The 13,423-nt window shown below is 34.7% G+C and overlaps 1 protein-coding gene across 8 annotated transcripts in view; it reads right to left on the reverse strand.

The window, feature by feature from the left end:
- LOC149566692 (nuclear pore complex protein NUP160-like) overlaps nucleotides 1-13,423 on the reverse strand; it is a 199,004-nt gene that overhangs the window by 44,820 nt on the left and 140,761 nt on the right. For 5 of the 8 annotated variants that reach the window (XM_089820007.1, XM_089820014.1, XM_089820010.1 and 2 more), the window contains 4 exons: nucleotides 11,793-12,070; nucleotides 11,506-11,693; nucleotides 2,589-2,659; nucleotides 2,141-2,481 (listed from right to left, as the gene is read on the reverse strand). In XM_089820007.1, coding sequence (XP_089676133.1) covers nucleotides 2,141-2,481; nucleotides 2,589-2,659; nucleotides 11,506-11,693; nucleotides 11,793-12,070 — 878 coding nt within the window. The remainder of the gene's footprint in view (nucleotides 1-2,140; nucleotides 2,482-2,588; nucleotides 2,660-11,505; nucleotides 11,694-11,792; nucleotides 12,071-13,423) is intronic. The other 3 variants (XM_089820011.1, XM_089820008.1, XM_089820013.1) reach the window with 1 other exon arrangement.

Genomic DNA, 13,423 nt, shown 5'->3' on the forward strand with positions numbered 1-13,423 from the left:
CATTCTTGCTGAGTTCAGCACTCATCCTTTCAGTCTCGTGGCCATTTTTTGATCTAATTTGGTTCCTCCATCGTCTACGTGGTTTTGTGGATTTGGTTGGTGACCGTGATCAGTACTTCTACTTGGCTTATTGTTCTTCGATTACAATTGCGAGTTGTGATTTTGGTTCTCGAGCTCGTTGTTGGTATGCACAGATTTCTTTCCTCAGATCGATTAGGATAGATATTGACAACCTCCCCCCTTACCAATTCTCGCTGAACCCCCCTGCTCATCTTCTCCCCTCATGGCAAGAGTTAAATGAACATGTTCGACTTGACATTTATAGACAATACATTGCGACTACATAGATTAACCCACCTAATGAGTTACATCCGAGCATGTCCTTTCATGCCGAGCACTTTTTGGAGATCTCTAATGGGATTATTGTTCGTCCTAGCTACCTTTCTCGGCAGTGGTCTCACGCCCTGCATATCTCCCTGAGGTTCTTAAAAGTTGGTTCTCACTGTCTTCGAGCTCAAACCGATCATCATATTGACAGTAGAGAGTAGATTTGTAAGCTGTGTACTTCGGCGGTGATTTCTTTAGTTACTATGATCTGCAGTTTCTTGCACTTTATCTTCAAGAGGCCACTATGCTTCGTAATAGCACTCTACAGTCACTACTTCCTCACCGGCATACTTCTACTCAACTCGTTACTACCTTTTCCACACCATTATCTCCTTTGCGTGGTTTGAAAAGGTTGTCTAGCTCTACCAGCTTCTCCAGTCATTCTAGATCTGCCAAATCTGTCACATCCCGTACCGCCTATTTGCAGTAGTGACACTCCTCTACGAGTTCTTAGAGACAGAGAAGAGCTTCTACCCCTCAGCAGGCTTATCCTTTTGTGACTAATTTCTTTTTGCCTAGAAAGGACTCCTAGTCTTTTGTCTTGGCCTCTCTTTGTTTCTTTTCTTCTTCTTGTTTTGTTGTTTTCTTTTGTTCTCGGACATTGTTGGGTGCTCCTGCTGTTGTCAGCCTCATTGTTGTAACCCTCCAATCCCATATAGACCTTTTGGTGGTCTTATGTTGGACATTAATATCATTATCTTATCTTACCTTATCTTACATTTCTGATATTTGTGTTATTGCTATTCTAGCTCATGAAAACATTAACAAGTCTAAGGTTCCAGCATTAATGCTTGTGAGTTGATTTGATATTGAAGAAGATCTGCATATATAATGTCTAGTTGGCAATCATTCTCAGCAAGTACAAAACAATGTAATGTTTGGTGTCATCATAACTTTTCCAATTCAGATCAAGTGTTTTTATCAGTCTATGACTTATCCTAGCAAGCATAGAAGATGAGATTTACGGTACCAGCAAACCGGTTCCTCAAACATGTACATGAACCCAAACCTGAACGTTAATCAGTAACATGGAATTTTAACATTACAATAATATCTTGAGATGGAAGATTTTGACATTATATGTTAGTGGTGAAAGGAGAAAATTATCATAAAATTCAAGTTTGACAAAATTACATTAAAGTAGTACTTTAGTTTTATATTTCATCATACTTTTGTATATTATATGACATAATGTGGTATTCTGAACATAATTTTTATTTTTTTATTTGTATATGCTCTTTGTATGGAACAACCTGAACCCCAAAACACTTTTGTTGTATCCACATACCCAACACACATACCAGCTATATATAGTTGTACTTGTAGTTGGCTCTAATTTACTAAATCAAGCAACTTGGTGGGGAGAGAGGCATCCAATTGTACCCTCCCATCTGCACCACTGACGTGCCAAATAACATGAATCATAACCGTAAACAACATTCAATGCATGTACCTACAGTCATGGTTCCCAAGATAGTTTGTCTATGAAACCCAAATATTCTTCATCATGGGTTAATGTCTTCATTCATGTAACAACAAAATAGGTCCCAGACACAGCATTACAAATACTTTATAATCACATCAATAATTCTTAGAAATTTATCCTAAATGTCAATTTTAGTGCAATAAGAAAACCAATCAAAGGTTATTCTACACAAATCATGAAGATAATTCTGCTGGAATAAACATTAGCTAGTTCGCTTACATGATCCTTTGCTTTAAATTGGGGGAATTTTATAACAATACCAAATACCTGAGTTGCTTTCTCTTCACAAAGCATGATTATAAACCGTCTCAGACAAATAAGCTTGCTCTCTTCATCAGGATTTGATACTATTGCACAATATGCTTCACTATACCGTTTAAGATCCATTGAAAATTTGAAAACATTGGCCCAAAGTCGACCTTTGATGTTAGATGCATTTTCCAGTGAAGTATCATCATCAACTTGATCCATTACCACAAGAGCTTCATCTACTTGCTCCAGTGCTGCATGAGCAAATTGACATGCACCAGCACTCAGGTTCTGTTGGTCAAAAATCTGCATCACCCATTCAAAATAATGAAGCTTCCAAGCAGCTGTTGTATAGAGACCTGTAGAAGAATATCATAATGTGTAAAATAAGATGAATACAATTTTCTAACTAAATTAGTACAGGATCAATGAATCAGCCAGCACAATGAGTTCAATGGCATCATACCTGAATGTTGTAAACCTGTTTCAACAGTCAGCTCCTGCAATGCTTGACTGGCCTCTTCTCCAGAGGCAGCCCTTTCCACAAAACGTTTATCAAATAATAAATTTAGAAACAACTAGAATTTGCTACTGGCTAAATATAGAATTTCACTGTATCTTATTTACTTCTTTTAGAATAAGTAAATATACCCAATGGAATTTTATTTACAATTGTTCACAATTAATGCACTAATTCAAACAAATGAATGAACGGACAAGGTAAGAAAATGAAAGAACTTCATAACTTAGCAATTATTTAACTGAAAAGATAAATTCGCCCTAAAACAGATGTCATTCTTATGTTTCAAAATATATAATGTTTGCTACTTGAAAGAAAAAGGCTTTTATTTTTCCTCGTCTGCAAGTCCTCACCTAATAGTCAATTGCAACCAAGATTAGGAGAAAATTACAAAATCTGGACATATCAAAAAATATCTCATCCTTGAGAGATGAAATCTAGAATGTCTTTCCAACAAACGTAACATGCTTCCTCAGTTGCAGTATGTTTCAACTAGGAATCAGACTGCAGATTAACTAAATTCAGGGGGCAGCATGGTCTTGTTGACAGATTGACCATTGATGGAGAATATTAGAATATGTCTATTTAATAGTTATCTTTTGTATATTATATAAAATATGTAGATAAAATTGTTTCTGCAAACTACTTTGGTTTTTTATTAGAAACTTTATATTATTGTATTCTTGTAAATCCTTTACAATGATCTGTTTAATCATACCTTAATACATCAAATAATTTATCAATTATTTCTCAGTAATAATTTGGGCATGATTGCATGTATGAATGGTGCTAGGATATTTTTTAATTCTATATGGTGTTCTTTTGTGGTCTACATAATGTTTCGGGATGATTTAGTACTCTTAGGTGACTAAATTGGATGTCAATAAGGGTTTTGCACTATCTTGGACAACTGTGTTAATGATTTTAAGGTCACCTCTATTACTTGACTTCGTTTTCTTATACTTTCCTTCCACCACAGAGTATTAGGTGTTGGCTTATGTGGCTGTCGCACATTTCCTGTACATACTCTTCATCATGGCTGACTTAGAGAAGTCTCTTGAGCTTGTGAACAATATAAATGAAAGATCAAATCATATGGAAGAATGAGCAAGTTCTGGAGATGTGTTGGGTGTGAAGCGTGCTTAAAGACAATCAGAGGCAGTAAACTGAAGGTATCTACTTTCAGGGGAGCCTAAAGAATTCCCCAAGTAGTGTGCTAATGGTTGTTGATGGCCATATGCTCTGCCTTGGACATCTTTCTGTTCTTCATATTATTATAAGGTTGTAGCTGTAAAGTCTTGAATATTTATATCTTTTTATTGGTGTAAATCTCTATTTCTATGTTTAAATAATATGTAACCCTTTGTGATCTAAAGTGGAAATAGTGATACTATACTTTGTTGTAATTTGAAGAACTCAGATAATTTGTACGATGAGTAATTCTATTAATAATACTATACTGAAGTTTTGTGCAATGTATTAATCTGTGATGGGAAGAACTGATTGCCTTCGTCATTGATCATTTCTAATACCCATTGCAGATTTCATATCTGAAGCGAGCAGTGAAAAGACGTGTGAGAGGGACATGACCTGTCAAGGTCAACCATCGTGACATTCACTGTTTCCGCAGGGAAGCCAGCAGTGATAACAATCCGTAGTCACCGCTGCTTAAGAATCTCTGCCACTTAGTTTAATCTCAGTGCGATAACATCCAAACCTTATTCCCGATTCATATATATGTGTGTGTGTGTGTGTGTGTGTGTGTGTGTATCTATATATATATATATAAATGTATATGTATATATGTATAATAATAATATATATATGTATATATGTATCAATGAACAATTATTTAATAAGGCATAGGTATATTTAATTAATTAAAGGCACACATTTAATTCCAATTTTTCACCAGGCTAATATATTTAATACTCCCTCTTTAGCAAGGCAGAAATTGAATTAAAACAAATTACACAATAAGGTGTTATCACCATAGTGTTTTAAGCCAAGAAAAAAAAAAGGGTTTTCATGGTGTCTAACAAAATCCCGCCCAAAGAACCATGAAGATTATCAATGTGTCCAGCAATATCTGGCCCGAAGAACAAGGATAACCCTAACTTCAAAAACAATGGATTTTCATGGTGTCCGACAAAATCCGGCCTGAAGAACCATGAAGGTTATCAGTGTGTCCAGCAAGATCCGGCCCGAAGAACAAAGATAACCCTACTTCAACCATTGTTTGAACATAGATCAACTATAAATAAAGTTGTCACTTTATAATAGGATCAGAACACAAGAAAGGTCGTCACCTTTCATTAAAAAAGTCGTCACTTTTCACAACACAAGCTTGCAAGCAAAAACAATTCATATTCATGAATATTAGATTATAAATGCATTTATAACAATGTCATACCAAGTTTTCCTCTGAAGTACACAATTTTCAACTTCGCAAGAGGTTTGGCAAAAATATCAGCATTTTGCTCATTTGTACTGATATAACTTAATTTAATAATATCTCTACCAACCATATCTCTTACATAGCGATAAGGAGTCTCGATATGCTTTGATCGTTTGTGGAAAACTGGATTTTCAGACAACTTGATACAACTTTGATTATTGCAATGAATCACTGTTGGGTTTAGAGGTTTTCCAATTAACCCAAATATTAGTTTTCTTAAACAAACTACTTCACGTGCTCCCATGGAAGCAGCTACATACTCAACTTCAATAGAACTCAAGGAAACAACTGGTTGTTTTCTACTGAACCAAGATATCATTGCTGACCCAAGACTGAAGCAACAACCTGTACTGCTTTTACGATTTGAAGAGCAACTTGCCCAATCTGGGTCAATATAACCTTCTAGATTTATCTCAAAATTTTCATACTTTAATCCAATGCCAATAGATCCTCGTAAATATCTTAAGATATGTTTTGCAGCCATTAGGTGAATCTTCTTAGGTTTACACATAAAATAACTAAGGACATTGGTAGCATAGCATATGTCTGGTTTGGTATTTACAAGATACATAAGAGATCCAATTATCTATCTGAAGAGAGTAGGATCAATGTCCTTAGATTTTAGTGCTTCTTCTTTTAGCTTGTGTAAGTTTGTTTCCATCGATGTAGATAAGGGCTTACTATCCATCATTCCAAATCTAGTTAGAATATGTTGAGTGTACTTTCCTTGATGTAAGAAAACGTAGTCCTTCTTCTGATTAACTTCTAATCCCAAGAAGTAGTGTAGTAACCCTAAATCTATCATCTCAAATTCAGCTATTAGATCTTGTTTACATTTTTCAATTAATTTATCATCTCCTGTTATTAGCAAATCATCAATGTATAGAACAAGTATTAACATCTCATCATTTGAGGTTTTGAAGTATATGTTAAAGTCGGCTTCATTCTTTGAGTATCCAAGTTTGGATAGATAGTTGTCTATCCTTTCATACCAAGCTCAAGGGGCCTGTTTGAAACCATAGAGTGCTTTATTGAGTTTACATACATACATTTTTTTATCCTTTACGATGAACCCTTCAAGTTGTTCTATGTAGACTTCTTCATTAATGACCCCATTTAGGAATGTGGTTTTTATATCCAACTAATGAATCTTCCATCCTTTGGATGCTGCGATTGCAATAATCATTCTTACAGAAGTGTAACGAGCTACTCAAGCAAAAATTTCTTCATAGTCAATGCCAGCTTTCTGAGAAAATCCTCGAGCAAGAAATCTAGCTTTGTGTTTTCCAATGCTTCCATTTGTGGCGTATTTGATTTTGTATAATCATTTTGAAGATACAACTGATTTGTCTTTAGGCCTAGTTACAATATCCCATACATCATTCTGAATTATGAAATTGTATTCTTCCACCATGGCATCTTTCCACTCTTGTGAATTTAGAGCTTCTTCAATTGTTGATGGTTCGATTCTATTTAGCTTAGTTATAAGAGCAGTGTAACATGATTGATTTTGAGTTCTCTTGCTTTCTTTTGAGATCTCATCTGGTTCTACATTGTTTTCTTCAATCATCTTCCTTGCCCATAATGGTCTTTTCTTCCCATTAGTTATATCTAGTTCTCTTTCTTCAGATGTGTTCTCCCTCTAATTTTCAGTTTGTCTATTTTCCTCATCATTTGAGTTTGCTTCATCTTCTATGCTGGTTGAAAGTTTTAAAGCAAAGTACTCTTCAAAAATTACATCTCTACTTATTTCAACTGATCTTTGTCCAAGAATATAAATTCTATAACCCTTGGAATTTTTACTATATCCTATAAATATACCTCTCTTCCCCGAAGGTTCAAGTTTAGTCCTCTTTTCTTTGGGTATGTGTATATAGATTGGACATCCGAATATTCTGAGATGACTTACATCTAGTTTGGTCCCAGAGTAGACTTCTTTTTGTGTGGTATTCTTTAGAATTGAATATGGACATCTATTTTGAATGTATACTGTAGTCTTAGAGGCTTCTGCCCAAAATGAGGCATGGATATTTTGATCATGTAACATAGCTTTTGTAGCTTCAATGATGGTCCTATTTTTTCTTTCTGCAACTCCATTTTGTTGAGGATTATAAGGTACTATATACTCCCTCTTAATCCCAATAGAATTGCAAAAACTTTTGAAGATTTCAGATGTATATTCCCCTCCATTGTCTGATCTTAATGTTTTAATCCTTTTACCTCTCTGATTTTCTACTAATGCTCCGAAGGTTTTGAATTTTAATACAACTTCATTTGATTCTTTCACTTTCAAGAAATAGATCCAAGTCTTCCTAGAAAAATCATCAATGAAAGATATATAATAAAGGAATCCTCCTAGAGATGGAGTGGGCATGGGTCCACAAAGGTCTAAGTGGACTAGATCCAAAACTGATTTTGACTTATGTTCACTAGAGGGAAAAGGTCATTTTATGATTTTGCCTAGGGCACACCCTTTGCATGTTCCTATAAGAGTTGAGTCTAGTTTAGGAGTACCAAAAGTGATCTTATCTAAATTTGGAAGTGAACTAAACCCAATGTGCCCAAGTCGTCTATGCCATAATCCATTAACATTTGATGTTTCATGACTGAGGGCTTGCATTTGAATATTGCTTAATCTATATAATGTTCCAAAACTAGACCCTTTGATAATAGCACTTTCATATTTGAGTTATTAGGCCAGTATAGTACTTTGTCTTTGTTGAAGGTGACTTGATATCCATCATTGGTTAGACTTGAGATAGAAACTAGATTTCTCTTTATACTTGGTACAAACAAAACATCTTTAAGATTAAGTGTAGTTCCATCTTTTAATTTGATAGAACAAGTCCCAATACCTTTTACAAGATAGGTAGAGTTGTCTCCAATTGTAACTCCTTCAGTGATATAAGTTCCAAATGTATCAAACATATCTCTGAATCCAGAGATGTGACGAGATGCACCATTGCCTAAAATCCAGGCTTCTTTATTTGAATTTACTTTACTTCAAAGTGCGGAATAGTATAGTTGATTTTCATTTTCTTTTGTTTCAGCAAAGGAGGCTAGAATTTTCTCTCTGTGGACAGTTTCTGAAGGTGTGTCCCATCTTCTCACACTTATAACACTTAACTTAAGATTAATCTTTATTTCTAAAATTCCTTTTATTATTATTGAATTTTCTCTTTCGTTTATTCGAGACAATGTGAAGAGCTTGATTTTCTCCCTCTCGAATTGAAGTGATTCCTCTAGAGATTAACCTTGATTCTTCTAATATGCATTCATTTTTCAGCTGATCAAAAGTAGGAATTGAAGGTCTACTTACCACTTGTATGAAGGTATCCCAAGACATAGGTAGCCCTCTCAAAGCTATTAATGAAAGTTCTTGATCTTCTATTTTGTTTCCAATTGACGATAATTGTTTCTTCATTTCAGAAATTTTCTCGAAATAAGATTGAATAGAATCTCCTTTTTCCACTTGAGTATTCAGTAATTGAGATTTTAAGGTGATCAGTCTACTTGAATTATTTATCTCAAATGTATTTTTTATGATCTTAAATACCTCAAATGCACTTTTGATATCTGATATAGAAGGAAGAATGTGATCCTTTACTGAATCGACAATGATTTTCCTTGCTTTATTATTTCGTCTTTTCCAGGTGAGTTTTTCTTATTCATTTTGAGGTATTGGGATATCTTCTTCAATGTAGGTTTCTAGTTCCAATTCTTCCAGAATCGTAATAATACAAGTTTTCCAAAAGAAAAAATTTGATGCACCTTCAAGTCTATCTTCCACTCTGACGTTATTTGTCATTATTTCTTTCCTTTAATTGAAATTCAAGATTTCTCTACCAATTTGGCTCTGATACCATGTAAAGTTCTGAATATTTATATCTTCTTATTAGTGTAAATCTCTACTTCTATGTTTAAATAATATGTAACCCTTTGTGATCTGAAGTGGAAATAGTGATATTATACTTTGTTGTAATTTGAAGAACTCAAATAATTTGTAAGATGAATAATTCTATTAATAATAATATACTGAAGTTTTGTGCAATGTATTGATCTGCGATGGGAAGAACTGATTGCCATTGTTATTGATCATTTCTAATACCCATCGCAGATTTTATATCTGAAGCAAGTAGTGAAAAGATGTGAGAGGGACGTGACCTGTCAAGGTCAACCATCATGACGTTCACTATTTCTGCAGGGAAGCCGACAGTGATAACAATCCGTAGTCACCCGCTGCTTAAGAAATCTCTGCCGCTTAGTTTAATCTCAGTGCGATAACATCCAAACCTTATTCCCAATTCATATACATATGTATGTATAATTTTATATATATATATATATATATATATATAGAGAGAGAGAGAGAGAGAGAGAGAGAGAGAGAGAGAGAGAGAGAGATAATATTATATGTATCAATGAACAATTATATAATAAGGCATAGGTATATTTAATAAATTAAAGGCACATATTTAATTCCAATTTTTCACAAGGCTAATATATTTAACAGTAGCCTCCTCTAATTATTGTTGTGATAAGGGAGTAGTGAACCTCCATAAAACCTTTTTTTTTCAGTGTGTACTTACTTCCTTGGGTCGTGTTGTACTGGCGATATATTCACAAATCACCCCATCGCAAATGAGGACACCTTATTTTTTCACCCACTTGGCCTTTTCGAATTTGGTTTTCTCAATGGGTTTAGCTTCGGCTTCCTAGGGTTCCTTCCGTTCTAGCAGATTTTAACCAAGTTTTGTTCCCTGCCACTTAAATTTCAATTTTGAAAGGTTTCCCAATTTAGAATTGTGTTAAATTGTGAATCCTTTGAAATAATGAATACCATCCAAAGAAATCTCCAATCTCTTGTAGAGGTCCAAATATGCCCAAATTTTACAAATTAGAATATTCAACATAGTAACATAGTACATAGCATACACAATAGTAACATTAAAAAATATATATTCAAATACCCATCTTGGAAGCAACATAGTTGTGGTATCGCGGAGGTGGGTGTACTTGAGTACTCCATGTACTCAGTGCGAGGACGTCTAGGAGGTCGGGTACTTCAAGGTTTTAGGGGCAATGCGAGACCCTAAGTTTCATAGGGTCTCCGTTACACCCAAAGGCAAATTTTGAAAGCAAGAAATTGATCCAAAGTAAAATCCTTCATCTACCTAGTTTGCACCCATGAACATTGAAGGATCAAATTTTCATCTACCAGCATGGTAAGGGGATCTGAGAGCTGTGAATGGCTTGAAAATCTGAAACCATGGAAATTCTCCATAAAACAATGGTCACGATTACCAAAGAGAGGTTCATCAAGTTCAAAACCCGCCATCAACGTCTTGATCATGTGTATTGAGCAATTTGGAGCAGATGGAATTAAAAAAACATACAAAGGGGTGCAGGATTTCAATTTCTGAGCACAATTATTTCCACCTTGAGAGCCTATCTTTATCATGCTATAAAACTCACAAGACTATCTTGTACAATGATGTCCATTTAGGCCCAAAAAATTTCAAACAATGCAGTCACATTTTTCCAGGAATTGAAAATTGTGAGTTGTAATCTGAATCAATTAAATCCGAGTAGTCCAGATGCAACCAGTCCAAAAACATTATTTATCAAATCCGATTTGAACCAAATTCAGCCTGATCACAATGCCTATAGGTTTCAATGTTCCTAAATCCATGCTCTAAAGAATATTGAATCCTAAGAGAGAACCCATAAAACAACAGAGAAATGTTCGTACTTTGAGTAGCTCTGGTCTAGTCATTTCTTCCACTGTGCCGCTAATTTTTAGTGGGTAACTCATTCTAATGCAGCATCCATTTTCCCCTTTTGCAGGGAAGCCAGCTCTACTTTTGCACTTTTGTCATGGTGTTGGAGAAAGTCTGTAACCTCCTCACTGCAAGGTTTCCTAATGTTTGGGCTTATCACATTTATAGATGATAGATGGGAGACAAAGTCTTGCTCTATGGAGGGGGCCATCACCTCCCTCGTGGTTTACCATTAAAGAATTCAGATGACGCCAAGGGTGATAAAGGATTGTCGTAGACAACAAAGATCTTGCAGGCTCGTTGGGATATAATTTGGCAGACCTAACATTCTTGAAGATAGTCATGAAATCTTTACGTGAGTTGTAGCACTATAAAAGCAGTCTTTGGCATAAGTACAATTTTAAACACACAGATAATCGGGTCTTGCTAGACATGTTTAAATATTCCTTCAAAAATATAATGTAGCTAAATAATCAATTTAAAAACAATACAATTTATTTTTAACTTTCCATTTACCAGCCTACACTAGTTACATACAGAGTGGCTGAGCAAGAAAAGGAGTACTTTTTGCTAATGCGAAATCAAAAAATCATATCACTTAGAAGCAAGAAAAAACTATAAATACCTGAAAAAACAGTGAATTGCTTCTTCAATTTGTTTTTCTTTTAAATTTTCTTGTAGTCTTAACCGAGCACGAGCAAGAAGACAAAATCCTAAGAGATGAAGACGTGCACACCACTCTCCATCCATGCCTCCACTATTTCTTGAAAGCTTTTGCTGATCTGAATGTTCATCAACAGTAACAAAGAGGTTCTACATGTTTGAAAGCAAGAGACCACTCAATATCACAAGTGATGACAAAATTGTAGCAATATATAATAAAAAAGTGAAAAAAGTGCATCATACACACACCTCAAGAAAACCATATTGACCATATTGAAGTAGAATTGCTGAAAGAGCAATGACACGAATAGAAAGATTTTCTGACTGATTGCCATTTTCACCCCAAAGGATCCAACATGTAAATTTACATGCATTACTAACCAATTCATCAGGACTTTGCAAGGTGCTCATCCATGATATATAATCCTTTGAGGAAGGATACCCAAAAATAAGTATACCAATGAGGGTGAGATCACCAGTGCCAAGCATTCCTTCCCAGGTTCTGCTTTCATTTTTGCCATCCCCTACTAAAATATCAAGTAAAGCATTAAAATGCAGATCGTTTTCACAAGACTTTCTAACTTGGAAATTACAAACAAGGTCTACAGAAAATTAGAAAATGAGAAAAGCTAAAAGCTACAATAAGGAAAATATGGTGAAAGACGTGCTTTTAAGTGAGAAGAGAAGTTTGCTTGAACATATTAGACATCAAAAATTAAGGAAAGAAGTCATTTTAGGAACATTTCAAACTTTCACAGATGAGATGAGTACTGAGCACAGCTTACTGAAACAGTAGCAATAAATTAACTGCTTGAGGTAGAAAATCTCAGTGATAGTGTACAGCCCACTAATCATCAAAACAGCTCCGGAAAAGGATATTCCAATCACATGTTGAAATTTAGATGAGACTTTTGAATATGTGTAATGATTTCCTAAAAGATTAAAAAAAAGTTCACATTTTTCTGCTTTGAATTAATTGTTAACTTTATATGGTAAAGCCCTGAGCTTTTATTTTCTCTATCTTGCCTACTTCTACTTCTCAGTGTCATTGACCCCCTCTCAGTCATTCATCAACATTATAATAACTTCTCTCAATTTTTATGAATCTTCCGCCGTTATGCTCAAAATCCTTTCCAACATTGAGAAGAATTAGCATAACTTTTGAAATGAGACCATGAGTGATGTTTGTATTTCAGATAAATTTCACCCTCACAGTCATTAATCTTTCTGATAAGGTAACATTCAGAATTTCAAAACATAAACCATATAGGCATAAATCTGAAAAAATCCCCATTATATCCGGTTAATGCAGAATCCCAGAGGTGCCACTTTTTTCCCTCAAAAAATCCTAATTTATGAAAAAATCATTGATCAAATTTTCAATGACCAATTTGCATTTAGAAGACACTAAAATCATATTAAAATTTCTAGAGAAGGAAAAAAATGTCAAACATCGTTGCAAAAACCAACAAAAAAAACTCATGCAATTGATGACTCACTTAGAAATAGGGTTGATTCCAGAACAAAAATAAAGTCAATGAGGAATCAGCTTGGGAAAAATTGTAATTTTGTCCCTTCAGCTTTCTTTCCAACCTCTGAAAAATTATAATTAGAGTAGTGGGAGGAGTAATGGTGGCATCAACAGAATTTGAAATGGCCACAATCATCTCTTTGTATGCTAAACTCTCTCATCTTGATGATGGATCATGGAGTTTGATCTGAAACGTTGATGCGAAAAATTTACACACAATCTTCCCAAAAGGCATATCAATTAAATGTGATACAGTGTTCGAGCAGCTAATGAATTTGTTTTAAATCACAGTTATAATACGAACCAAGCTCTTTGCACACCGTGTCCCATGGATTTTGATGAGATCAAC

The sequence above is a fragment of the Cupressus sempervirens genome, chromosome 3, assembly GCF_028749045.1.
Source record: "Cupressus sempervirens isolate cs-2001-9-10 chromosome 3, ASM2874904v1, whole genome shotgun sequence".
NCBI classification, from domain to species: domain Eukaryota; kingdom Viridiplantae; phylum Streptophyta; class Pinopsida; order Cupressales; family Cupressaceae; genus Cupressus; species Cupressus sempervirens.